The sequence below is a fragment of the Trachurus japonicus genome, chromosome 23 (assembly GCF_045865225.1).
Source record: "Trachurus japonicus isolate A0001 chromosome 23, Traja_1.0".
NCBI classification, from domain to species: Eukaryota; Metazoa; Chordata; class Actinopteri; order Carangiformes; family Carangidae; genus Trachurus; species Trachurus japonicus.
The window spans coordinates 13,115,529-13,143,271 of NC_140929.1; the positions used below are offsets into that span (position 1 = coordinate 13,115,529).

Consider the following 27,743-nt stretch of genomic DNA (forward strand, 5'->3'; position numbering starts at 1 on the left):
AGGATGAACAAAGGAAAAGTGCTTGGATCCATGCGTACGCACACTTTGATACATCTGATTTTGATACATGAGGCCCCCTTGGGCTGGGTCAGGCCACAGCACTTCATCAACATCACATTACACTACATTTGTCCTGTTTACACTTCATGTAGTGTAATGGCACTGTTTTGATGGACCATCTCAACTACAATGTTGATGATATATATCGATATATAGCGACTTCGCTGCTGAATGTTTTGTAGCAGAACCCAAACACTACATTGACATGTTAATAATTTCAAAAAGTCAATTTTTGGTTTAGGGGGACTTTACTCAGCCCACTAACTCTTAACATTCAGCACCCCCAAATAAGGTAGATCAAACAGCGAGTAATGCACCCTGGGATACCATGGGAAAAAAAACAGAGGTTGGTTGATGCAAGGGGGTGGATCGGACTACACGCAGGCGTAGTTCACAGTCAGCCATATGAGGACGGGCAACTTGCTCTGACTCTGGCTGCAGTTACAGTGCAGTAGATGATCCAGTCATCTGCACTAAAAAAACGATTCATAACTCTGTGAAAAATAAATCAGTATGTAGCCATTACTTTAACTATTTGCATAATGTCACTATAATGTTACTTTTACAAAAAAAAAATACATTATAAAAATTATCCGTGATTCTAAATATGCTGCATCATAACTGCATAAACGTTCATAAAAATCAAACCGTTTTGAAATCGGACAAAAACTGAGCAAGTTATGGTCATTATAGCAGAACATGCACCATATGCTTAATAATGCTCTGAGGGAGAGAGTTGCCCGTCCCAAGATGGCCGCCGTACTGGCTGCGCTTTGTCATTGGGAAACAGCTGCGGGTGAGTCATCTAGTTCTTATATATGGGTGGATGACGTGACATGGCAGTTTTGCTGTCTTCAGTGTCAAACATGTATGAATAAAAAATATATTTGCCAAACACCTTCTCAATATTGTGCAGAACATCATGCTTTATGTGAACATACTCAACATTTAAACAGTTCATCACTCATTCTTTCAGAATTTTCAACCAAACATGACAAAAGTCATATGGTGTGACTGTCCGACACTTGTTTCTCAAAGTGAGAATCTGAATTAAACTAAGAAAAATAAGTGCAAAAATTCTCAAAAAAATACAGAAAAATAATACAGATGTCTATTTGTGAGCCTACTCTTTTCAATGTCCAAGCATGATGTTTTGAGTCAATTCTAATCAAAAAGATTTTGTCACAAAAATCAAAATCATATGGTGTGACACTGTTTTGGGATATTTCAACGGGCAATTGCTTTGACACCCTTGGGAAGGAGAGGACCCTCTTCAAGAAGACTGTACAGTACTGGCAATGTATTGCCAGTACTGTACAACCTGAGTTGTGCCATCATTTTTATTTTTACAATAAATCAGATCTTGTTGGCACTCTGACAAAGGTCCCACTTCCAGATGTCTTTTGGTGTGACACATTTTTCATAAAAATGCAAAAGAAATTTTATTATTTTGTCATATTTTCATGTAAACCTATGTTGCTTTGTTACATCTAGCATGTTGTTAGTATGCTAATGTGTAGCTACAAGACTCAAGGTTGTGCTAAGTGCAGAAAACATGGTGTGACACTTGATCATAATGGTGTGACATGTCTGCCTGTCACGCCATATGATTTTATTGTCACACCATATGATATGAATTGTAATTTCCTGCTATTATAACTATAAATAACAAAGTAAAATGTATGTTTTGTCCTTTTAAACATTTATTTGGGTCCATCATCACATAAAGGCTGTAATTATCCACAATTTATTGTGTTTAGTTTAATTTAGTTTTATTCGGTGATACAGATTTCTAGTTTATCAGACAGACACAGCAGACCCCTTCACAGAAACCTTAGAATGCTGTTTAAGTCTAAACAATGTTTTGTCTTCACCTCAAACCATATTCCCTTTTCTTTGGTCAATTTGAGGCAGTAATTATGACAAGTGCAGAGAGGACAAAGAGATACAGGGAGAGACAGAATTCTGACCCTGCAATGAGAGAGGAGTTGCTGAGGAAAAGAAAAGAAAAGAAAAGTAGCCTAAAACAACAACTTCTTGTTTCCATTCACTGACCAATAGGAAGGTCTGAGGGAGGGTTTTAAGGGGTGCTTTCACTGTTGATTCAAAAGGCCTTTAGGCAGATTTCTTGAAGCCTGGCAATACATGATAGCTAAAATATCATAGGACTAGAACACTGTAGGCAGTGCAACTAATATTATAGTAATAATAATAATAAAAATAATACATGATAATAAGTTGGATAATACATGGTTTGCATTCACACATGGCGACATGATCATATGGTGTGACACTATATCATTTGGTGTGACATTCCAAATTGTGAAAATGACATACCTTATTAATGATAAAATGTGAAAATGTTCATGGAATACATAGAAAATAGTATCAGCAAGAGTCACAAATATTTTTATAATTTTATAGCAATGTTTGTCACAATAAATAGAAAATATGTTGAAAGACCGACGGCATAGGTCTCACATTGAGCAATGATTTAGAAAATAATACACAAATTTAATTAATTTCCACAAAAGTATAATGGATCACAGTTTAGTTATGATAAATGACTTTGATAAAGTGAGTAACTTAAGAGAGCTATAATCCATTTTCAGTTTATATACAATTATTTTCATGTCACACCATATGACGATTTTAGGCGCTAATAAAACAAATTGTCACATAAATTCTGATTCCAACTGAAAATCTAAAAACCACATATGTTTCTATAGAGATGAGAGTTAGTAGAACAAAAGTCAACCATTTTCATGCTTGTTATTTGAGATTTTTGAAAAAACACTTTTTTCTGGTGTATATGTCACTGACCCATATATCTATGGGTTGGTGTTGTTCTTGCAGAAATGTAGTGAAACTGGAATGTCTGGAATAAAAAGACAAGGCACAGCTAACCTCTCTCTCAGGCATCCTTAATTGCAGGAGACGTCAGGTAAGCACTCCATTGCCTTCAAACTTCAAACTTCAGCCAAACCCAAGGAGAAGACTTTATGGTGCTTTGTGCCAGATTTCCCTTGGTTTTCTTGGATAATATTTGAACTGTGTTTTCCAGTTGGAAGATGGCAGTAAACTGGGCCGGGCTGCTGTCCATAGCAGTGTTTTATTTAGTAGTGCTGGCCATAGGGATCTGGGCGTCCAGGAAGTCCAGACGTGAGGAGAGAAAATGCACGGGGAATCGCAGTGAAATTTCAATGGTTGGAGGACGGAACCTGAATATGTGGGTCAGCACTTTTACCATGACAGGTAATACTGTAATAATCACAGCAACAATTATTACAAGACTTTATTGCTGCATTTGATCATTGTCTTTTGCTAGAAAAACTCAGTGGTTATGGTTTTGAATCTAATGTCTTGTCCTGGATGAGGAATTGCTTGACCTGCAGAAGGCAAAGAGTGTTTTTTAATGACAGCCTGTCTGACAGCAAAGGGCTGTACTGTGGGGTCCCACAGGGGAGCTGCTTAGGTCCTATATTATATTAGATTTTTATAAATAAATGACCTTCCATTAGTGTTGAATAATGCAAAAGTTGTTATGTATGCAGTTGACTCTACCATGTACAGTTCAGCATTGACAAATATTGAGTATCTGATATCCTGAAAATTGAACTCAAGAACGTGGTCGACTGTGTGCACAAAAATAAATGTTAAATAACTCTAAAAGAAAAGTATGATATTTGGTTCCAGACATGCATTGGTAAACTACAGATATTTATGAAAAAATGCCAGTTACACCACTTGACACTGGGTTGCATCACCTCATTGACACTGTTTTTCATCACTGGCAGTTTGTGTCCCAATGTTTTGCAGCTACGTGGGTGGGAGGAGGCTATATCTTGGGTAATGCAGAAGTCACCTATGATCCAACCAAGGGGTTGGTATGGGCCACTGCGCCCATTGCTTTTGTCATAAATTTGATTATAGGTGAGTGCAGTCAAATACAACAGACACAACATGGTGAAACATAATAAAACCTGCTCACACTGCTCAACTCTCACTGTGCAAAAATATATATATCAGTTTATAAAATGGCAAATGCTACTTTCAGGAGATTGTATCTGGAACTAGAAATTAGTTGCCTCTGTTAGGCTGTTTTGGGGACTTGAGGTGAAACAAAAATATTAAAAAAACAACAAAAAACATTGAAAGTTAAAATGTCTCTGTGTGACTTCAGGTGGACTCTTCTTTGTCAAACCTCTGAGGTCAAAGAATTATGTCACCCTATTGGACTCATTTCAAGCACAATATGGCAACACTGTCACAGCTTTTCTCTTCATCCCTGCCTTCATTGGAGATATCTTGTGGATCGCATGTGTTCTTGGTGCACTGGGTAGGTCAGAGACATCAATCACTTCCTGAATGAACTTTGTTGCAACATTTGCAAAAGAAAAAATAATCGATGTGTTGTACAAGTCAAGACATGAATGCAGTCAGAGTTTTGATAGAAGGTCATCCATTAAAACTGACATATGTAACCATGTTGTTGCCATGTTTACTCTGAACAGTGTGTGTTTGTGGTTACAGGAGGGACAGTGAGTGTCGTTCTGGATCTCTCCTCCTGGCTCTCTGTGACCATCTCTGCTGGAGTTGCAGTCATTTACACACTAATGGGAGGACTGTACTCTGTGGTCTACACTGATGTCATCCAGCTCAGCTTCATGTTCTTTGGCTTAGTATTTGTTCATCATCTCTTCATTTTTCTTCTTTCATTGTCATTAGCATGTGTATATTTGCTATTACTGATTCTAAGTAAATGTTACAATGACTTGCTGTAGCATGTTTGCAGTCTGACATGTGGGTACAGACTATTTTTCATTACTCTGTATTTCAGTGGCTCTGTGTGCCTTTTATCCTGACAAACCCCTCCTCCGCTAACTTCACTGTCGCTGCGGTAACCAAGCTGCACCAGGAGCCATGGGTTGGTAAACTGCAGCTGGAAGATGCAGGTCGCTGGATAGATGAAACACTGCTGATAGTAAAGTGCACTAAATACCATCATTACTGTCATTTGGTTCTACTTTTATTCACCAATACAGTAGCAACATCTGTTGCAGTGATGTAACATGTCTTCACTCCCCTCTAAAGGCCATTGGCGGGTTGAGCTACCAGGCTTTCTACCAGAGAGTCCTCTCCACAGCCACCGATGCCCAAGCTAAGCACGCCTGCTATGCTGCAGCAGTTATCTGCCCAATTCTTGCCATCCCGTCACTCATCATTGGGGCAACAGCGGCATCTACCAGTAACTTGTCCTATGTGTTTTATCATTGTCTTAGTCTGAGTACGCAGTTTTCTCTTTAGCCACAGTGTTGTATTGGTGTAGGTATAGTGGTTATTTTATTTGCAATTAATCTTTTTAAAATTTGCAAAATCTGACAGACTGGAACCAGACCACCTATGGTTCCCCCAGCCCGTATGAGGAAGGCAAAGCTGGTATGATCTTGCCAATCGCCCTTCAGCATCTTTGCCCTTACTTCATCTCACTGGTCGGTATTGGGGCACTCACTGCCGCTGTGATGTCGTCAGTCGACTCTGCACTTCTGTCTGCTGCCTCCCTACTGGGTCGAAATATATTCAAGAACATCATCTACAAACAGGTGCCAGACAAACTGAATTTTAGAACCTCAAGTTTTTACACTGTAATTCACATTTTTTTTTAATTAAAAGTAACTTTATGGCTTTTAAAATGATTTCCTCTATTTTAGGCGTCAGAGAAAATGATCCTTGTGGTGGTTAAGGTGTCAATCCTTCTTTGCGGAGCGATGGGAGCAGGCCTTGCCATGACGTCAAGATCTGTCTACCTGTTCTGGGTCGTCAGTGCCGATGTCCTGTATTCAATGATGACTCCCCAGGTGATTTGCACCTTCTTCTTATCCCACTTGGTGAACCAGTACGGTGCCTGTTCTGGCCTTGTGTTGGCAATATTGCTGAGAGTTCTGGTTGGGGAACCCCTGATAGGTCTTCCTGACGTCCTTCCTCTGCCGTGGGACAAGATCGGAGAGGACGGTCACCGCCACCGTTTGTTCCCTTTTCGTACGGCCATCATGCTCATTACCATTGTTACTATTTTACTGGTGTCACGCTTGACTGTGTGGCTGTCTGAGAAGTTCCTCGTGAAAGGAATGACTGTCGCTGGAAAAGACACAAATGTACATTACATGGCACCAGTTCAGACAGATACAGCAGAAGATGAGAGTATGAGAGTAAAGGAAGACTCTTGAACACAGCATGTTTAAGCCAGGATTTCTTTGTAAGGATGATATATCATATATCATTTCTTTTGCTTAATAATAACTGACTTATATGCAGTTGTGTTTCTTCTTGAAGAGAGTTTCAGATTGTATAGGGGTGCAAGCAGAAATCTTTAATGATTGTACCAGCCTGTTTTGAACAATAATACATAAATAAAAAAAATTGAAAATAAACACGTTTCATTTTTCTGACCAGTCTGTATGATGCATCATTAACTCTAAAAGTTTCATCAGAATCAGCACATTGCTTCTTTTTTAAATGCAGAGATATAATTTTAATTGCTATATTGTTATTTATTTATTTATTTTTAAATAATATTTGTCGTTTCATGGCATTGGTAGAAAAGACAAATTTGAAAATGAAAATAAACTTATGATGGAATTAATAAAGGAGGGAAGTAGTAGTGGTGCAGCTAAACTAAAACAATTAATATGATCAGTGAATTTGAACATTTGATAACAGGAAATCAAATTAAGACCTGTGAAAATGGCACAACTCATAGAAACACTACTGTCACTTCCTGCAACTTCACTGAGGAGCAGATGCAAGGACACATCAATTAAACATCAAGGAGAAATCTGCCTGGAGTGGGAACCCAGGGGAATTAAAGAGGAAGGGAAAAAATCAAAGAACTGCCATTAGGTGCAGCCATAAAGACTAAACAACATGGGGCCCATGAGAAGATCATTGCCTCGGGCAAAGTGAGGTGGACATCCATGGAGGACGTCCTCAGTGACCTCTAAAGGGACTAAGAGGGTTAAAATAGGAATGCTGCTTAAATTGGACTTTGAAGAGTCTGCCTTTGACCTCAGACCTTCTGTCTCTTAGAGGAACAACAGAGGAGCTTGTCCCACCACGCGACAACAACAGAGCACGCTGTGCCAAATAGTTGAAAGATACATGGTCCATTTAACATTAGATTTTGCTTGAAAATACCTAGTTAATGTGTAATTTCACTCTCTTAGAAATATTTTACAGTGAACCACAGTTCATTACTTAACTGTACCTGTTGACGTACCTCCTGATCACAGGTGAACCTCTGATGACGTCTTGAAAAATCTTCAGAGCAGCTCACGTGTCCTCTAGCAGCACCTGCTGTAGGACGTTTGAAATTGCATAAGTGAACACAATAGATAGAAAAGTTTGTTAATTTGTAGTTTTCATTTCCACTTACCATCATTGTCAGCGTCCACATCCAGGAAAGATCGTCACAGAGTGGGCCGGGAAGGGGGTGGGCTCTCTCAAGTATGAGAGCTTAGTTGTTCTTTACTGTTTTATTGCTGCAACCTGACAACTAAGGACATCTTCCATAATGGTTAACTATACTTGTGCCAGTGCTATGCTTTTCTCCCACCCCTGAATCAACTAGTTTTGATTCTTGTAAACTCCTACAACATTTTTCCCTGTGCTTTTTAGTGTTTTGTTGAATACTAATGCCAGTTTGCCTCTGGATCAGTTCATTTTTCCAGACACTTTACTGTAGGACTTTGCAGCGCTGCTACTTTTGCTCAGCACAGAAAGCCATATTCATTCCCATTTCAGAGCTCATGGTGGGAGTGGAGAAGAAAAAAAACAAACCATTAAAAAAACTGTTCTTTGCTAAGAGAATTTATTTTTCTGAAAAACATCAAGAACAAAAAAAACAAACAGGTACATTACTTTGTGGCTTATACAAGGCCACTCAGAATAGGATAAGTAAAGCAAAGATAAGATTCATAGTACAATCTCATCACATAATGTGCATAATGTTAAATGATTCTCATGTTCAACCTAAAATAAAATTCTCATTTTCCCATGTTAATTCAATAGTGTGTCTACTGATGGGGAAAAAACAAACAAAAAGGATCCTAAAAAAACACACACCCACAAATTAGCCTAAAACAAAAGCAGAGTAATTGTTATGTTTACAGTTCAAGGTTACATATAAAAGCATGTGGTGAAAGTAGTTTTGAATCACTACAATATCCACAAGAATACTGTAACAAAATTAAATGTTTCCTATGGCACTACAGCATTTTATTACACATCAGACAAATTATCTACAGTCACATGCATTGAAATGCTTTTATTGTTTACATGATGTCCATCTTGTCAATGTTTTCTATCTTCAGGAAGTCTCTTGAAAAGCATGACTTTTGGAAACAAAGTAAAACAACTTTCAAAAGCCATCACTTTGTACGGAAAATTACAATAAATGATTCCCGAATACAAGAGATAATAGTTAAAATGCTACTTTATTGATCTCAAATTGTGACAGCTTTGGGTAACGTTACCTAAACTAACTTTGTCACATCACCTAATTATATGAGAAACAGCACAGTTAAATGTACTTTATAAATGGAGGTGCTCCAGCTGGCCCAGGCAGTGATTAGAGCCGGCTATTACCCATTATAATGCAAATAATAACTCATATTGGTAGTCTTAAAATTCAGTGATCAGAATAAATTGTCATTACGTCATCCAAAATGTGTTTTCACAACCAAAGCCATTATGATGAGCTGATCAAACTTTCAACATGACGTGGCTACAGACCGTTGATCGTCATCATCCCTAATGAGAGCTACTTATTACAAAATATATTTTTTGGGATTAATAATCGTCGCTGCCCTCGTCTTCCTCGTCATACTTCCTCTTGAGGGAGTGCTTCTTGTGCTTACCCCTGTGCCTCCGTTTGCCAGAGAAGTCAGGGTTAGCGTCTCTTGTATGTAGCTGCTCGTGCTTCTTCAGAAGCCCCGGGACGGAGAATCCCTTCCCGCACGTGTCGCACGTCCAGGGTTTCTTGCAAGTGTGAGTCCTTTTGTGGACGTTGAGATGCGACGCCAGCTTATAGGTCTTCCCGCACACGTCGCAGCTGAAAGGTCGCTCGTTGGTGTGTAACCTGATGTGGACCTTCAGATTGCCGACCTGGGTGAAGGTCTTGTCGCATATGGAGCATCGGTAGGGTCTCTCCCTGGTGTGGATCCTCAGATGGACCCTCAGGCAGTACTTGCTGGAGAACTTCTTTTGGCAGACCTGGCACGGGATCTTAGCTTTGGGCACGTGGTCTTGCTGGTGCCTCTTCAGGTCGGACAAATAGACGAAGGTCTTGCCGCACTGGGAGCAGAGGTACTGGCGGTCGCCGATGTGGTAGCCCATGTGTCTCTTCAACAAGCTGGGGACGAGGAACCTCTTCCCGCAGCGCTCGCACATGTGAGGGCGATCTCTGGTGTGCCAGCGCTCGTGGTTGGACAGCTTGAACGCCGTCGGGAAGCTTTTGCTGCAGTGCTTGCAGGGGAACGTCATCTGGCTCGTGTGGCACTCCATGTGTCTTTTGAAGTAGGTGGACTGCGTGAAGCCCTTGTTGCAGATGTTGCAGTAGAAGGGCTTCTGGCCGCTGTGGGCGAGCATGTGTTTGGTCAAGCTCTGCAGTTTGGTGAAACACTTGCCGCACTGGCCGCAGGCGTAAGGGCGGGCCGTGCTGTGGGTCTTCAGGTGGTTGTTGAGGAACGCCTGTGTTCGGAAACTCTTGTTGCACGCGGTGCACACAAACGGCTTCTCTCCTGTGTGGATGCGCTCGTGGTCCATCAGCTTGGACTGGTAAGGGAAGCTCTTGTCGCACACGCTGCAGGTAAATCTGTCGGCTGGAGGCCTGATTTGCTTTTTTCTTCTCAAGCTTGGCCTCATGTCGTCTCCTGAACTCAGACTGGGTGGAGGGAGTGGTGGCAAGGCTGGGAGAGACAGCGAGTTGGTGGCAATCTGTGACACCCACTGGTGCAAAGTGACGCGCTGGGTCTGGGGCTTTTGGCCATGTTTAGTTCCCGGGCTGCCTGCGTTCTGTGAGGTGGGGGTGTTTTTGATCGGTACTTGAACTACCCTGAAGGGGATTGCTTTGAAGGGCACCCGCTGTTGGTCTGACTTCTCTGGTGTTGTTGTTGCTCCATCTTCACCTGTACTTTGTACAGTCGTGGCAGGTTGGTCCTGTGTAGGACTCTTCTCCAGGACCAGGTTCTCACTCTCAGCCGGTGCTGTGACACTCGCTTCTTTTGCAGGAGTGTCGCTGTCCGTTTTATCACTGAATTGCTCTCCTGGCTGCGGTTTAGCAGCAGGAGGTGGCGGGCTGTCCGGGTCCTCTGACATCACTCCCAAATCTTCGTTGTCACTGAGGGAGGCCGAACTTGTTTCAAGGAGGGTGGCCTGCAATCTTTTCGGTGACTCTGGTGGTGGTGGTGGTGGCGGCAGTGGCGGCGGCGGTGGAGGTGCTGGTGGTTCTACTGGTTTGGGCCGGAAAGCGAGTGAGGAAAGTACACAGTCGCCCACTGATGTGGAGATGGTAGCTGCACAAACAGAGACAATGTGCAACAGGTTTAGCCACCTGTACATCTGTGGTGTAAGTTGTAAAATAAATATGTCATAATATTAAGTGGGGGGTTTCCTCTTCTGTATTTCATTAGATCAGCTCAAGCATTTACCTTTAACACCAATGAGTCCTTTGGCCTGCTGGTGTAGGAGGAGAGTCTTCAGGTCCTTGGTGTCAGGGATGAACCCTCCACATGCCTCCAGGACAGAGGGCTCAGATGAGATCATGGTACCAAGCTGAAGTTGAGAAGCAAGAAATGGAAATAATGAATGCATATACGGTGCAGTTTTGATTGTAACTCTTACCTTCGGATCACACATTTCTGTTTTCATTGTACAAAAGGATGTTCCAGTAAAGTAAAAATCCAGTAACGGTTCATGTGCTTACCTGGGACAGATTTGGGACGGGAAGGAGCTGCTCCAGCTTGCACACCAGGCCTGCAGTCAGAGCCTGCAGCGCCGTGTCAAACTTTGTGCCGTACTGAACAGGGAACACTTCCTGCAGAGAGAGGTAAGAGTTTAACAGCTGGGTGACTGAAGAATTAAGAGCAGAAAACCTGAATTTACTGAGTTATAACTCCACATGCACTGTGTTGTAATGCAGCTGAATTTTGGAGCAAATCACCAAAAGTACAGCCACAGATTGAGCGTCTTTTCACTATCACATCTAAATTAGCTGAAAAATAGCTTCATGTGATGACAACCAATGACTGTAAAAAAAATACCTGGAAGAAGCGCTTCCTTTCAGCAGGGTTTTTCAGCAGATTCTGGACCAGCACCATGAAGTTCGTTTGAGATTTCTCCACATCTGAGTCTCTCTGTAACACAGGAAATACTCACAGTCAGATCTGATTCTAGACTTTATGATGGTAAAATTGTTTATATTTATCATAAATAAAACGTTTGTGCAGTCTTACCCCTGAAGATACAGTGATCTTCAACTTATTTATGAGCGTTTGAATGGCTCGGGTATCTGGTGGGCCCTCTTTGTGAAGCAAATCCAAAATGATCTAAGAGCACATGAAAAAGAAATAAATTAGCAAAATAACAATTCAATACCATTGTAGCATTGGGGGAGTAACACCATAATGTCACATGTTCTTGTTCTTGATGTGTGGTGATTTGTAATAGGAAACATATGGAGTTCATCAACATGGTGTGGTATGAGCATCCATACACTTTGATCTTCCATAACCTTAAGACACAAATCTGGAGGGATGAATGCCACTTTAGAGGCCTGGAGAGCAAGCAGCATCACAAGCTGAGTGTGATGGAGGCATGTGGTGTTTAAAGAAACTATCTGACAGCTGGAGGGCTCGACCACACAGGGGCTAAAGTGTTCCTCTGTTCTTGTACACGACAGCGAGTCTTGACAAGTAGCCTACAGATTATTGTGAATGATCAGTTTCATTCCTATCCATTTAAATTTGTTTGAATAATTGTTCCTTACTCGAAGTGTTGTTGTTGGATGTTCATACATACGTAGTAGATGAAAGATGAAACTCACCCTCGCCCTCAGGCCCAACAAGAGCTGGGCAGTCTGTTTGAAACTCATCAGCTCGGGGACAGTTTGCGTTACCATGGTCACAAACTCCTCCACTTTGGTGTACTGCTTCACGTTTCGCTGCCGTATGACCTGCCATATGTATGAATATGTCAGCTGCAGAGGGGAGGTCATTAAGCGAAGGGAAGCAAGGGGAAGGCCGCCTCCAACAACTGTAAAGATCATGAAGCCACAATTAATTAGAAAATCTTTATATTTAGAAAAAATGATCATCATTTTCTTTACTTTAATCAAATTTACAAAATGAGTGTTTCATCTTGTGTTTGTCTTTCAGTCCAAATCCGATCCACTAGTCTCCGAGTTTTCTGCAGATGTCTTTGTGTCACTGTCTGTAGTTAATCGTTTGCAGTGTATTCCTTCTCCACCACTTCCTTAAGACTTTTATCCACACACACTGGCAAATAATATAAAGTTTGGATAATAAAATAGGACACTGAAAGAGGGACATTTGAAATAAGCATTGTGTTCAATCCAAATTACATTTAAAGATTGTGTGGTGAGGAAAAGTAATAGGTTAAGTTATATAGTTTTTTATATAAGTTTTTGTCTCCATATGATGTACATGACTTAAAAGTTGTGTCAGTGGCAGATTTTGTATTCACCCCTGTGCTTCACTGTTCTTTTTGTTTCCTTCCAGGTGTTTGTGGACTCAATACAACACAGTGGGCAGCAGTCTCCACATTTCTGCACTGGAGGCGTGTGTGTACAATACAGCAGTGTTAGTAAGGCTGAGTGTGGGCAATTAATTCTGTATTATAAAAATCTTACAACCTGCTGTGAGCAGACTAACTTATTTTGAGTATGAACAGATTCATAGGCTATGGGGGTTAGGAGGAATAAAAGAGTGCAAACTTATTCTCCTTTTATGTCATTCTTCTTTTCTCGCCCTCCGTCATTTCCGTCACACCAGAGCCACGGTGGAGGCTTCCCTCCTTCTGCGGGGCTGCAGCTGGATATCACCCGCTTATTCAGACAAGCACCGTCTTCCAGGCAGCAGCGGGCGGAGGGTAACGTTACGACCTGCTGTAGGGGGCGGTGCAGCGCCGACTGTCCACACGGTTTGATCGTTACAGACTACTAGGGCTTGGAAAGTGTCTGTGCACGTTTGCGTGTGCGTGTGGGCAGTCGTGAAGAGAATGAGCGCCAAACTGCAGCCGAGTTACCGAATAAACTTAAAGCAGAAGGAGCAGGCCGTACAGTTTTTCCACCAGCGGGAGTTATTATTATTTCGCTATTGATATGACACGGTGCAGCGGCCGAGCGATGCATCCGGAAGATGGATGGGTTTTTTTATTTGAAACCTATCTTTATGCCAGCTAAAGCTATTTACCCCACTGCCTACCACTCTTTAGTCCAATAATACGTGGGATATGTGCAGGTTGAGCACTAGTTCAGAGGCGGGCGGCCAGTTTGCTGCTGCAGATCATCGCACATGTTGCGTCTTGGTATTTTCTGAGCACCGCCTGCTAACGTTAGCTTAGCAACTTACCTATGGTGTCCGACCGTTTCTCCATCCTGCGACCGAGATGCGTCGTCGCTTTACGGCGCAGTCGGTCGACAACGCCGCGTAGTTTGACGGAGTTGCAGTTTACCGACTAATATAATGTTTAAAAGTATTTAACCGTCTTTCTCCCTGACGTCAAGCCAGGAAGAATAATGGCGGCCGCCGTGTAGCTGGCTTTCCAAAACAAAAGTCTGAGTGCTTCCGGCGGATGTTTCTATACAAAATAAAAGCACAAGCATTTTAAAAGTTCAAGTGAGGGAATTAAAAAAAAAAAAAAAAAAAACACAGAAAAGCAATCAGCGTTGTGAATTATGATGGTTAACATTTAGTTCGATTTTTTTTATTATATTGTTGCCACGTTGAGTGCTGTGAATATACTTATAATTAGCAAATTTTGTTTGAATAACACACAAAGTCCAGTCAGAAGGCGTTAGGTGTACCAAATCCAGCAGGAAAAAAAAAACATGATGATGCATGACAACCACAAACACAGTTTTATTATTTCTAATTCAATCATCGATTTTTTTTTTTTATTGATGCCATGATTATTTTATATCAGTAAATGTATCTTTGAAATTAATGTTCCTTTAAAGGTCAGGGAGGTCTGAGTAGATGACTTCTGTAATATCTGGGATGGGCCCAACTTTTTGTATTCCACAGTTTTTCCAACAATTACAACATGAACCTTTCTATATTTTATATTATTGACAAACACTTACAAAATATAGAGATAATAACACTGTCAAAACCATTTTGCTCATAGGCCACTTGCAGAGAGTAGACAAAAAATAATGCCAACATTTCATGAAAGAAGAAAGTGACAGCAATCAATGATGTCAGCTCTTACTGTGGGTCATATGAATACCAGTTACTCAGCCACAAAGCACCTGACTGACAATGGACCTAAAGAGGCACAATTGTTGCCTCCTATTGCAGGGGGTAGGACAGGCAAAACAAAGGGAACACATTTAAAAGAAAGTCACATAAATCAGAAAGAGGGTGAGAGGGACAGGGGGTGGGGGTGAATGTATCTCTTGGCATCCAAGTTAATATAATCCACCATTGTGGAAGTATTTGCCCTGATGATCATGTACTTCACAGTAATTTTGAGTGTTCTCTGTATTTTTTCTGTGCATTTTTGACTGGAATGAGTATCATTTAAAAAATACAACCTTGTGGAAAATGTTAATTAAGTTTGTTAAGGGGTATTTATCTTGTGACAAAATAACTTAAACATTTCACATACAGTAGGCTACACTTTACACACACTTTCACAAAATACAAAAATTAAAACAGTAGGCTATAGTAAATTGGTCACTATAAAGACAATACACAACAGTAGAAATTTTAGAATTTGTCAACAACAGGAAAACATTTTAATAAAACGTACGTCATTCAACATTTCATTGATATGTTTTGTAAGTAAATCATTCGAAAGCAGAAAATTGTTATTGGAATACTAACCATCCTCTGCAGATGAGGCTGCATAGCCTGCGGTCTGAGAGATTCTTTGCCTGTTGATTCATAGGGATCTGCCGACATCAGTCGTGTTTGAAACTGGCATTTCCTCCAGCCTACGGCCAGTTCTTTTGTGACGAGAACAAGCCCTCCTTATGCTTCTCGCTGAGCTCATCCGTCCATCCATCTATCTGTCCCTATCTCCCTCACTCGCTCTCATCCTGCCTGTGCTGTCTCTCGCTCTCGCTCTCGCTGACACATACAGTACGAGAGCGCACACACTCACACAGGGAGTCATGTCCTCATGACTGAACATGATTGACTCAGTGAATAAGGCTTTAAAAACTCTAACACACTCACTGTGGCTGAGCAGCAGCTATAGATCACTGGGCAACAGCTTTCAGATACAATGACAGGATTGAAAGTGCCTCTGGCGATGGCTATCAGCCATCTGGTCAGATCTTTGATACACAAAGTAGGACGCTTGTTGAACTGCTTAGTGTGTTGTTTGTGACAAGCAGCTTCTGAATTTGTGACAGATCACAGATCATAATAATGTCAACAATAATAAGAAAATCTGCTGTGGCTGCATTTTAGTTTACTAAAATGCAAATACTTTCCTTAGTTTTTAATATGGTGAAAGTTGCATTGACTCTTGTGTTGATTCTACTGCAGTGAAGGACAGTCTCTGTAACCACCAGGACACAGCCAACTTCTTCAAGACAGTCCCATCTCAGGATGAAATGACGTCCTCCAAACAGTTTGATATCATTTTGATATGAAGCTCCAGTGATAACTTTGAAAAAAAAAAAAAACTCAAACTGTAAACTAGGAACCCCCTGAATGGCAGCAGTACAGAATGGGCAGGGGTAAAAAAAAAAAAAAAAAAAAAATCAACTTGGTCTGCTCGGAACAGGCTGGCCACATGCTGTTAAATGCTGGCCAAGGAGAGACAATTAATGTGCTTCACCAGCCATTTTGGCAGATAACCAGCCATTGTGTAAACAGTTCCCTCTACAGTCTGAACAAAAAATCTCGTTGGATGGTTAAGTGTTAGAATGACTGGGGAATATTGTGATACACCCATCTTCACAGCAGGTGAGTTTTCTCTCGTAGCTCAAAGTCCACACACTCGGATGAGGGAAAGCCGAGTGTCAGACCGACACTCACCTATCCAGCAGGCTCCTGCCAATGACAGAACAACCTGGAAAGTGAGTTGTTAAACTTCTGTCTGAAATTTCTTTCTCCTCTTTATTAATTGTGCTTCATCCACTTTCATGTTCAGGGATCACCTCCCCCGCTGGCTGAGTGTCGGCAGCGTGGGTGAGTGTTTGAAGTGGGATGGAGACAGACACACTTGGGATCATGTCAGGGGGTGCCATTTGGTTATTTTCAGTACTGCACAGTGGTAAATGTCTGCCAGACTTGACCTAAAAAATGAAAAAGGACAGATAGGAAATCACTCTGACAGCCTGAACAGTGTTCCTTTATCCTGTTTCCCGTGATGGACAGATGACAGATAATACATCTCAAAGGCGAGCATCATTACATTAGGTAATAACCGAGCCTCGGAGTACTACTGAATATTTGATGAGCAGTTCTTAACTTTACAAAGATTGCCTTCCGGGGAGTGCTCACTAAAACGAGGGCACATTTAATGCAGGCTTTATAAAACTGACCCACGGAAACCAAAAGGCACACAAGTCAAAGTAGTTGATGGAAAAGTTAGTGCTATTTTAGTGGAGGCTTCTCATAATGCATAATGTTACAAAACGCAAACAACCCAGTATAATTTGGGGGTATGTACAGTTTATGATGTAGGCCTATACATAGGGCAGCTTCCTGTCTGAATAATTAATTATGAAATGGCTCCCAGTAGAGAATTGAAGAAGAAGAAACGGAAGCATGGAGAACACGCTGAAAATTGTAAACGATCAACATGGTTATTGTGGTTTGGAAACCATCACCACCATTCATGCTTTGTGAGATTGATATTATTGATTTTTTACAATAATAAAAGCTATTATTGGCCTGTATATGGCGCTTATTGTGTTACAATACTTGCAATAAATCAGGGTTTTCATTTATTTTGTTATTTTTTTAACGCTTTAACTGTATTTTAATAATACTACAGATGAAGACTAAATATGTCAAATCAAATCATACTAGCAGCCATGTTTTGAGCTAGATGCCAACATCAAAATGCTAACATACTCACAATGATCATGCTCAAAAGCTAATGTTTAGCAGCTATCTTCAAAGTTTACTGCTATTTTGCCATAGAGCAAAAATATTGGGTCATATGAAATTTAACTGAGTGATGCTGTTTGTTAATTTATCAACATTTCCTTTCATTTGAGCTTAAAGAGTTGAGATAAAGATTTGTGCACTTACCAGCCACACCACAAGAATAACACAAGCTGCGAAGGGGATGAGAACCAGAAGCAAGGGCGTTCTCTTTGACCAGCTGTGCCTCCGACCGTCCTCCTGACTCCCTGGAGGCAAGAAGATTATTGGACATTTTGCTGAATACAGTTACACTTAAGATATCCGATAGTGGGTAGTCTAATCCCCTTAATGTTTATTTATTGAACCAGGGGAGAGGATTCTGGTTGGCCCTGGGCGTACATACAGTAATGTCATTCCAGTTTGCCTTGCTTTCTGAGATATCAAGTGGCAAAAAAGGCTTTCCCAAGTGATAACTGCTTGAACCTTACAAGTTAGAGCCCCTTAAAAATGTGTAATGTTCTGTACGTTCAAGGTTACATGTTTCCTGTCCACAGCTATGAGGCCTTGAACCCCATCAGTATCTTCCCACTAATAGTTTTTGAGGCGCCTGTTCAAAATCTAACATTTTAATGCAAACAAATCACGTACCTGGTGTTTGTTGTGAATTAAGGCATGGTGGCGGCTTGCAGGAGAAACTGGATGTTTCATGAGCAGCAGTATGTAAGACGTCTTTGATGTAGTCAAAGTAAACACCAGACATTAAGCTTCCTTCCCGGTAGTGACACTGGAAGACTTGCATTGCTGTTTCCTGGGGGATCAGACAACAAGCAATCCTGAAATAACCCAATTATACGATTAAATGTGCAAAACAGTCGCTGGATGTTCACAATATTATGTACTCATGCCTACAACCGAGCTGCATTTGCACAGTCTGTGCTTTAGAGTTGTCCTGCTGCTTGCTGGCTCACATTCAAATTACTCACAGGTTACTTACCAGTTCCTCGTGTTCATAGGTGAAGCGTAAACTCTTCAGCATTGCAATGAAGACGATTATGTTTTCTTTGTTGGAGGAGATGGCACCAAACATGTTAGCCAGCTTCCGCAGACTTTGCTCTAAAGGATAGATATTTAACACCACCCAGCACGTACCAGCCTGGAGACGCAGGTATAGAAAACAGTTAGCGTCTTTGGTTTAACATCCTATTTGATTGTTTCACATTGTGTCTTCCAAGCCTCATACGTACCACTTCTTTGGGAATGTAACTAACAGGAATTTCATAATCAGAGGGGATATTCTGCGTCTACAATGAAATGAATGAAAAAGAGAGATTTTGTTATGTTACATCACAGTGACCGTGTCTTTAAAATAGCCCATATTGTGTGTGGTATGTAGGTATCAGAGTCCGTGGCAACTCACTAATCTCACCAATAATGACAGCTTGGTCACATCGTCAGTTATCGGTGTCCCGAATTGTCCAGAGCAGAGATTCAAACTTGTGAACAGACTCAAGAGGAGACAAGGTGCTCTCAAGATCTGAAGAAGAACAGAGGAAGATAAAACATAAACATCATACAGAGTTTTTACACAGCAGGTAAAGTCTAATGTATTGTGACAAATACGTTAAGACAGGAGGATATTGTGCAGCACTCACACCTATAAATTTAGCAATAAAACCACGCTATCACCCACAATGCCTTGCTCAAGGTTCCATGATTGTAATTTGGTATAGGACAGCACAGATACTTTCCCCTTTTCTAGGGATACAGGCTGTCAAAAACATCTTCCAAAAAAACATTATGTTAAAGTAGATAAAGTGTTCATATTTAAAACAAATAGTACTGAGTTAATCCCTTGATAATATCTATCCATTGTGTTGCAAAAAGGAAGAAATGGCGGTTCTGAGGAAAAAATGCCAGATTAATATAGATGTCAATGTGTGCATCAATTCCAGTTAAAACATCACATTTCCCCAATGTTATATGCATTATATATTCTTCTTCCTCCTAAGAGCATCTAATTTTTAATATAGTGCTTTTACTTAGTGACCAAGGTCTGTTTGAGTGCTTGAATTTCTTCATATTAGTTGCCATTAGTCTTCACATTGGTTTGATGTTACATTCCTCAGATGTTGAATATCCAATTTCCTCCATTAGCCACTCACTAATCCAACTGAAATACAGCTTCAATTATCGGCCAATTAATCGATAACGTCAAACAATAGATCATTTTGGTCACTTAGCTAAATATTCTCATGTTCCTTTTTCTCATCTGTGGACATTTTGCTGTTTTTGTTTGTTTGTTTAGTCAAAATCTTGAATATCTTTTGCACTACTAATTGGACAAAATAATAAGACTGGGTTCGGATTAGTGGCAAATTGTATATTAATTTAAATATATTTGAATAATTTGAATTTGAATAGGAATAAGAAAGAAAATGTTTTTTTGAATTAAATAATTTAGCTAATTGTAGTCCTCCTAATCCAATATACCAATAGTGGATACATTTAAGTATTTTATCAAAATAACCACCTCTTCATTACACCATAGGACCAAATGCACAGTAGTGATGAGCAACTACAAACATTTAATGTGACAGCTGTAATTCAAATTAAAGAGTGACTGAACAGACGATGAGCTCAAATCTGATGAACGCTCGGACATCAAAGTTGCCAGTGTGACAGGCAGGAATGCGTTCCCCTCAGAGGAATTTTCATTCTCGTAAAATATTTTCCAGCGGCAGACTGGAGGAAACATGCAGTTGGAAGATCCGGGGGGGAACACGTGCTAATCTCCTTTATTCAATATATTGAGTGAAAGCAAACTGTGTCCATGTGTCATCCTTTAAAATGGTGCAGCACCAGCAGTATAAGAAGCAGTTACTCTGGACTCTTTCAGGACAATAAATATAGAAATATTAACTTTTTTTCATTCTGAGAGAATACTTTTGTTTCGTTTTGACATTGAACTCCATTTGAAATGACAGGATTATTTCCTTGATTACCATTTATTCTTATAAGGTAGGTTTGTGTACTTTGTGTACTCATTTTAATACATAATATATATTACATGTACATGTGTAAAGTACAGCTAACTTAGCACAAATCACAAACCAACAAATGTGAAATTTTCAATCTGCAAATATTCTGCTTTAAGATGAGTCCAACACAAGTGAGACTTGAGCTTCAGGAAATAGCTGCATCAACACACTTCTATAACACACAAACAGACCAACTATATATGTAAATAAACACAAGAAAACAATTCTATTACTTACTTTTTTCCTCATATGGAGCAGGAATCTGTGGTTGCTCAAATCCAGCGCATGAAATTCTGTGTTTTCAGTTCAAAGACAAGAGCTCATCTGTGTATATGTGCGTGTGTATGTGTGAGAGTGTGTGTGTGTGCGTGTGTGTGTGATGGCTAAGCGTGTAGTGAAACTCGAGGATGGGCTGGCAGTCTGCTTTCACTCCAGACAGATTGGTGAAGTCTTTTGACGTGGTGGAGAGGCCGCCTACAGGCTGAGTCACTGTGTCACACACTGACGCTGTCTGAGAGTTTTTCCATAAACTCCCACGTATCAATTTGTTCGTCAGGAGAAAGTGGGAGCTTGTTCTCGAGGGAATATTTCGCTTAGAATATGTCAAGGTTATTCCCCAAGCTGTTGTTTGGAGAGTGAAAATAAAACGTATACAGGTCCATGTTATGTGGAGGGTGTTGGCCCCCAAAGTGAGGGTAGCTCAGACATCAACCATGCTTATTCCATCATTCTATCATTTTTTGATTTTGTTATCTCTTTATATTTATCATTTTATATTATTTTGGCCATGTTTTCAAAAATACACTTCTGCTATTATTGGATTGTTGAGTGTGTGTGTGTGTGTGTGTGTGTGTGTGTGTGTGTGTGTGTGTGTGTGTGTGTGTGTGTGTAGATGTGCAGAAGTTTAGTTGCATAATCTTCTCATGACTTACACTGATGAAGTGAATCCATGAAAAAGCTATTATCCATAATTGATTTCCATTATTATATCAATACCAGTCACAAGGGAAACATTTAGGAAATACAGAGGAGCAGATGAGTTGGTAAATTATCATTAATGTGGGAACATAATGAGCATTAGAGTTTTTTTGCACAATAATGCCCTGCAGATACAAGTGAGACAGGTACGTACGAACATGTAACCCTGTGTTTTGTTTACATGTGATGAAATGACCCTGTTAAAATGAAGTCATGTTGTAGCAATCAGGGGAAGGAGTACTTTGTTCACTGGAGTTGGCAGTGAAAACATGACAGACACACTCTGAGCTGAGTCAGGTCGTCTAAAAGCAGGTCACGTCTAAAAATAACTCAGACGGCTCAGTCAGGACCCCACAAAACAAAAACACAACAGGCTGCGACCGGTAGCGTTCAAGGGCACAAGCTCAGATCAACAGGTGAGAGAAAAATTACAGGACTAACACGAAATGAAATGAAACTAATTTTGCAGTATACGATCAGATGTGACTGATTTAGACTAATCCACTCACATGTGACGCCATTTTGTGCATGAACGGTGCCTGCATGCAGCTCTTCACTGATAAACAAGTTGCATGTTCAAACTACAGACAGATGTTCTGAGTTACCTGCACTATTTTTTTTTTTTTTTATGAGCTCAGCGTTCACAGGGAAACCCACACTAATCATTTTACCCTCCTGCAGACATGGATAACGTTGATCAGGAAGCCATTAACGAGGAGCTGATTGAGTTTGCCATTCGAGAGAGCATTCAAGATGCCTACAAGTCTCCATGTCCGCTGCAGACAAACAGGTAGGGTCCAAACGGTTGACATGTCACTGTCTACCTATCAATTTATTGATGCGGTTGTACACAACTTACAGAAAATGTGCTGATGCCAAATTCACCACAAATCCCGAAGGAAACAACTCAAAAGTGAATTACCACTATTATCAAGATGTATCATTGTAATTTGACCCACTATTCTTCCTCATTAGGAAACAACCAAACAGTGAAGCCTTTATGAAGATAATGTCGGCCATTCAGAATGGTAAGGTTCCTATTTAACTCAGAGACATCAACAAAATAAACAAAAATGTGTGTTTTTGTGAGTGTAGATTCATGATGAATCACTGTTGTCCATCAATGTTACAAATAGTATGTCCCTGCGTGTGCTCTTGTGTTGCTCTCTGTATTTGGTCTTCACAGGTGACGTGTCTGCGCTGCAGGAGCTGTCAGCGCGGGTGTCTGCCTTTAAAGAAAGAGACGACAGGGGCCGGCTGCCTCTGCACGCAGCAGCCGTACACCCACAGCGGGAGATCCTGCATGTGGTGCTGCAGGGTGAGAGCTCAGTGCAACAGGCTTAAACCGGCACTAAGTAACTTTTCAACCTTCATAAAATATTTTCATAACTTTTGTGATGATACATCGACTTACAACAAGTTGAATGACACCTCTGTCATGGTCTGAGGGGGTCTGTATCTCTTTCTCTGGCACTAAGCAGCTTTGAGGAGCATGGTAGGAACCCTGCTCTCACTTAAGTTTCACTTTCACTTTTGCGAGTCACAACAAGGAGGGAGCAGGCAAAACGGCACTTTAGCAATGGATTATGTTTGTGTTTTCACTTTGAAATGATCCACTGGAAACAGAAACTTAGTTTTGATGTCTTCTGTTAATTTTAATGCAGGATATTTACAGGGCTTCACGCTAGTGTTCATGGGAAATGGAGTCTTCCTTCAGGCAAAACACTACCGCTTTGGTCCACAGGCGCCGCCAAACTCAACCAAAACTGAAAGTTCTTTAGTACTGCTTTAAGTGTAAAGTGTAAAGGAAAGAGTAGGTAGCATCTGCAATTTGATAAAAAAGGAGGGGTAGACTCATAATGGTGTGTTTGTAGCAATGACGTCCACCGACCTGACCCTGGAGGAGAGGACGGAGGATGGGGACACAGCTCTGACTCTGGCGGCGGAGGCCGGCCTGGTGGAGAATGTCACCATGCTGCTGCAGCACACCGCTTCACCACACAACACCAACAGCAGGAACGAGTCTCCTCTGCTTATTGGTAACACACACAGACACACACACATTACTAACGCACAGTCAATGGCTGTGTCTGAAAAATAACTTACTACTACCTATTTGATCCACTATATAGGGGGTATTTAGTGCTAGCTGAATGTATCGTGAGGAATATTATACTCTATATAGTGGAATTACAGTATCCCATGATGCATTGTGAAAAGTAGTGTACAATCAATGGTCACTAATCATGCAATATACATCATGCACAGCACTTGCTATGAAAGACAGTGTAGACACTGACAGTGAGGTAGTGGATTTGAACACAACCAATGTCTCACTTTATCACTTATCCCCCAATAACAGTCTAAGTATTGTATGTATGGATACAGCATACGTTATTATAGAAAACCATTACTAAATATTTTACAAATTATTAAAATGTTCTATATTTAATATGTGTTTAGTATTAAAGGGACAACGAGGAGTTTTGGAAAAGCGAAGCGTTTTCACACTACATTTATGAGCCTCCGCGCGCACCGTAAAATTCTTTTGACCGGCGCAAGACGGACTCATGTTTTCATTCATCAATAATTAAAGTCAGAGGTTCAAAGAGGTTCACATACCGTCGTAGTTCCGACCATAAACGGCGATTCAGCGGCGTTATTCTCATGACTCGTTGCGAAACTGAAAGTAAAGAAACGCTGGTCGGCTCGACCAGCATCTCCGCCACCACTAATAATAACAAAATAACGATAGAGACAGAATGATATATTTATCGAAAATGGGCCCATTAACAAGTGTGGGTAGCGGAGATTCATCCACATTAACGTGAGACTTTTTTATAACCGATTAGAAACTCCTCGTTGTCCCTTTAATTAACTAAGATGACAACACTTAACCTATTTAACATCAGGATGTTAGTGTTGTGAGCATGTTAGCAACGCAAACATGTTGGCGTGCTGACTTTAGCATTGGGCTCAAAATGCATCTGTGGCTAAGTCCAGCCTCAGAGATGCTACATGTAGCACGGCTGTGGAGTAATTGTCATAGATAGAACATCCATTGGTATTTATTTGTCACCATGTCACTTTGTGTTTTCTGTACTTTGTAGCGGTGAGACAGAGCTCTTATGACATGGTTTTATGCCTCATCATGGGTGGGGCCTTTGTGGAGCAAGTGTGTCTGACTAAGTGGACGGCCATGCATGAAGCTGCAAAGGTGAAACAGAATCCGGACTCATCATCCAAGCTTAATTTTACACTTCCTCCTGTCTTCCTCGACTCCATCTTTCCTTCCTGCTTGACTTCCCTGTTCACACCAGGTGGGTTGTCCTGCTATTCTGATGCTGCTGCTTCGACATGGAGCCAAAGTGACGTCTCGAGACGGACACGGGGTGACGCCCATGGGGATCGCAGCTGAGCACGGCAACACTGAAGCTTTGGACCTTCTCATACAGCATGGTAACATGCTCAAAGCAATGTACAGTGCAATAATAGCCTACCACAGAACAATTTCTCACGCCCATCAGACTGTGTTGTATTGTCCCTGTCCTCCACTAGGTGGTGATGTCAACGCCCAGGCCAGCAACGGAGACACAGTGTTATATGATGCATCTGGATCTGGCAACCTGGACTGTATCAAGCTGCTCCTGCAGCATGGAGCCAAACCAAATGTGGCCAGCTATGCCTCCGAGCTGCCCATCCACAGAGCTGCATATGAAGGACACATACTGCAAGTTAACTTAAATTCTCTGAAGCTGTGCAACTGAAACTGTGCACTGAGCAAAAGAAGGAACTGCCAGTCATCTGGCCACAATAGATATGGTAATATTCTCATGTCAAAAGCTTAACAATGCCAAGAAATTCAAAGAGACAGAAATTGTTCAAGACAAATTAACATTCTTTTCCTCTTATTTTGTGGCTGATCTGATCAAACTGTCGACTAAAACATGTCTCTCTCTGTAACTCACTGCTCTGCAGTGTTTTCACTGTAGCCCTTTCCACAAAGAGCCCTCTGTTTATCGCTGTTTGTCAGTTCCAACACTGCAGTTCAAACCGCAATCTAATGAACATTTTTCTCTATGTCCTGTTTTCTGCCATTTGTTTTTCACTGCTTCTGTCCCTCACTCTCTTCCTGTCTTCCTCCTCCCCCCTCTGTCTCTCACCCTCCAGAGCCTTGAGGACTTTCATCCCCATCACCACAAAGAGAGCTATCCGACTCTCTGGCCACAGCCCTGTGCACTCGGCAGCGGACGGGGGGCAGGTTGAATGTCTGGAGCTGCTTATACAGAAAGGATATGATGTTAATCCCCTGCTGCATGCACACATCTCTGGTAGGACTCACATATACTACTATAACACCTAAATCAAACACTCAGCTCATTTTATTGCATGAGTAGAGGCAATATGTCTCAATTTTAACACTCTCACACATTTGTGTGCTTGTCCATTGTAAAAAAGAAAAGAAAAAAAAAAAGGCGACAATGGTGTCTCTAAATGCTAAAACTTATGCGACTTGAAGCAAATAAGCTAAAGCTACATTCACACCATTGTTTTGTGTGAAAAATATTCATCTTAATGAAAGCAAATTAGCAATAGTGTGCCCATTGATCTTTTGTTTATCTTTTGACAGAGACCTACGACGACCTCAGGAAGACTCCTCTGTACTTTGCTGTTTCCAATGGTGATGTGACGTGTGCTGAGACGTTGCTGGCAGCTGGAGCGAACACTGACCTGGACCCTCTGCGATGCATCCTGGTCGCTATACGGGCCGAGAGGTGTTCAGTGTACATGTGTTTGTGTGTGTGTCTCTTCATTTATAAGAGAAAAAAAAAACAACTAACCTTTGACCTTTCTGCTCAGGTATGAGCTGGTGCAGCTGTTGCTGTCATATGGAGCAGAGGTGAACTGTTACTTCAGAGTGATCAGTAACACCACGTTCCCCACAGCCCTACAGTACTGTCTCAGAGACTCTGTAATGATGCGACTGCTGCTCAACAGTGGATATCGAGCTGAAAGGTACATCTATCTCCTGTAAAATGAAAAATAAAACACTAAAACTGAACAGACTTAGTCAACACAGTAATACAGATCAAACTGAATTGATCTCAAAATAGATACCATGTGTTGAAATGTGAGTGAGTGGGGGTTGTTAAACATTTCATGTCTACAACTCTGTCTCTGCTAGATGTTTCCAGTGTTTTCATGGTAACAGTGAAGAAATGGATACTAGCTGGATTGACCTCCACAACCAAGCCTACCAACTTTACTGTCAACCCATCATCGTCACAGTAAAGAGCTGATACAGAGACACAACCGATGAGCCGATAATCCAGTAATACAATAAATCACATCCTCGATTGTGTTTCTCTCTTTCAGTTCTGTGAGTTTGTGTCGGTGTCCTGGCTGACACACCTGTCGGGCAGTGTGGTGAGGATGCTCCTGGACTACGTCGGCCATGTTACCATCTGTCCGGACCTTACTCGCATCCTGGAGAAGAGGCCAGAGTGGGATGAGATTTCTGACATACTGAGTAAAACTTCCAAGTCCTCTTTTTGGATAGAAAGAAAAACATAGATCATGCTCCAGTGTGGGTTAAGTTTCCCTTAACATACAACACAAGTATGTTTTTTTGTGTGTCCCCAGGTAAGCCACGGTCTCTGCAGCACTTGTGTCGACTGGTAATCAGAGGTCACATGAGCCTGAGGACGTTGAATAACCCTGAATCCATGGCTGCTGTGTCCTTTCCTCCACGACTGAAGAACTACCTGACCTACAGAGAGTATGACCAGTTCAGTGGCCTCTGCAGCTGATGAAACACATGCTATTTAATTACACCTATGTAGTTAGTAAACACTCCTAAACAATAAGCACACTTAATTATTTACCAGCTGGAATATATTATCTATGTCGTGTTTTATATTCATTCTTTATTGTAGTGTATGTCTGTGACTCTGATGCTTTGTATGACTATGAACTATTAAGACTGCGTATAAAAAATTTAGAAAACAATAATTCTATATAAATATAACATGGATTTTTTTTAGAATGCAATTAAAAGTATTTTGTAATAGAAAATAAAAAAGTTACCATAAAGTGTTGGATCTAAACACAGTGATGTGTATACTGGCATCACTAAAGCTGGATTCACCAAAGCAGTAATGTGTTTACCTCCTGTTGTGTTGCTCATACAACTGTCCTGCACAGGGCTGGAGTACAACTGTAACTTGTCACTCGACAGCCCATAAGGACAAATAGAGTAATAATCTGTTTAAATCTTTTTAATAATATCAGCATAATTCCTGTTCTTTCATCGTGTTCT

The 27,743-nt window shown here is 41.0% G+C and overlaps 4 protein-coding genes across 5 annotated transcripts; 2 read left to right on the top strand and 2 right to left on the bottom strand.

Annotated features, from left to right (window-relative positions):
* The first annotated feature begins 3,056 nt into the window (after nucleotides 1-3,056).
* On the top strand, nucleotides 3,057-6,287 carry LOC146962669 (high-affinity choline transporter 1-like). The gene is made up of 8 exons (XM_085769947.1): nucleotides 3,057-3,315; nucleotides 3,880-3,993; nucleotides 4,244-4,399; nucleotides 4,594-4,742; nucleotides 4,901-5,044; nucleotides 5,155-5,308; nucleotides 5,446-5,663; nucleotides 5,772-6,287. The coding sequence occupies exons 1-8, from the start codon at nucleotides 3,132-3,134 to the stop codon at nucleotides 6,285-6,287; spliced, it is 1,635 nt and encodes a 544-aa protein (XP_085626073.1). The 5' UTR covers nucleotides 3,057-3,131.
* Nucleotides 6,288-7,943: 1,656 nt separating this feature from the next.
* On the bottom strand, nucleotides 7,944-13,913 carry LOC146962670 (uncharacterized). Its single transcript, XM_085769227.1, has 7 exons — nucleotides 13,707-13,913; nucleotides 12,161-12,369; nucleotides 11,571-11,663; nucleotides 11,379-11,471; nucleotides 11,042-11,152; nucleotides 10,767-10,890; nucleotides 7,944-10,631 (listed from the first exon to the last, which is right to left on the bottom strand). The coding sequence occupies exons 1-7, from the start codon at nucleotides 13,729-13,731 to the stop codon at nucleotides 8,908-8,910; spliced, it is 2,379 nt and encodes a 792-aa protein (XP_085625353.1). The 5' UTR covers nucleotides 13,732-13,913; the 3' UTR covers nucleotides 7,944-8,907.
* A 503-nt stretch (nucleotides 13,914-14,416) lies between these two features.
* On the bottom strand, nucleotides 14,417-21,264 carry LOC146962671 (uncharacterized). 2 transcript variants are annotated; one of them, XM_085769053.1, is made up of 7 exons: nucleotides 20,684-21,264; nucleotides 18,826-18,942; nucleotides 18,653-18,709; nucleotides 18,403-18,561; nucleotides 18,057-18,216; nucleotides 17,574-17,674; nucleotides 14,417-16,609 (listed from the first exon to the last, which is right to left on the bottom strand). In XM_085769053.1, the coding sequence occupies exons 1-7, from the start codon at nucleotides 20,693-20,695 to the stop codon at nucleotides 16,445-16,447; spliced, it is 771 nt and encodes a 256-aa protein (XP_085625179.1). In that variant the 5' UTR covers nucleotides 20,696-21,264; the 3' UTR covers nucleotides 14,417-16,444. The 2 variants fall into 2 exon arrangements, with proteins under 2 accessions (XP_085625179.1, XP_085625180.1); XM_085769054.1 differs by having other exon boundaries at nucleotides 18,835-18,942; nucleotides 20,684-21,263.
* A 493-nt stretch (nucleotides 21,265-21,757) lies between these two features.
* On the top strand, nucleotides 21,758-27,468 carry asb15b (ankyrin repeat and SOCS box containing 15b). Its single transcript, XM_085769060.1, has 14 exons — nucleotides 21,758-21,840; nucleotides 22,106-22,214; nucleotides 22,400-22,452; nucleotides 22,611-22,742; nucleotides 23,299-23,463; nucleotides 24,535-24,641; nucleotides 24,745-24,883; nucleotides 24,983-25,154; nucleotides 25,595-25,755; nucleotides 26,055-26,199; nucleotides 26,285-26,440; nucleotides 26,610-26,712; nucleotides 26,801-26,954; nucleotides 27,068-27,468. The coding sequence occupies exons 2-14, from the start codon at nucleotides 22,108-22,110 to the stop codon at nucleotides 27,232-27,234; spliced, it is 1,761 nt and encodes a 586-aa protein (XP_085625186.1). The 5' UTR covers nucleotides 21,758-21,840; nucleotides 22,106-22,107; the 3' UTR covers nucleotides 27,235-27,468.
* The last annotated feature ends 275 nt before the right edge of the window (nucleotides 27,469-27,743 follow it).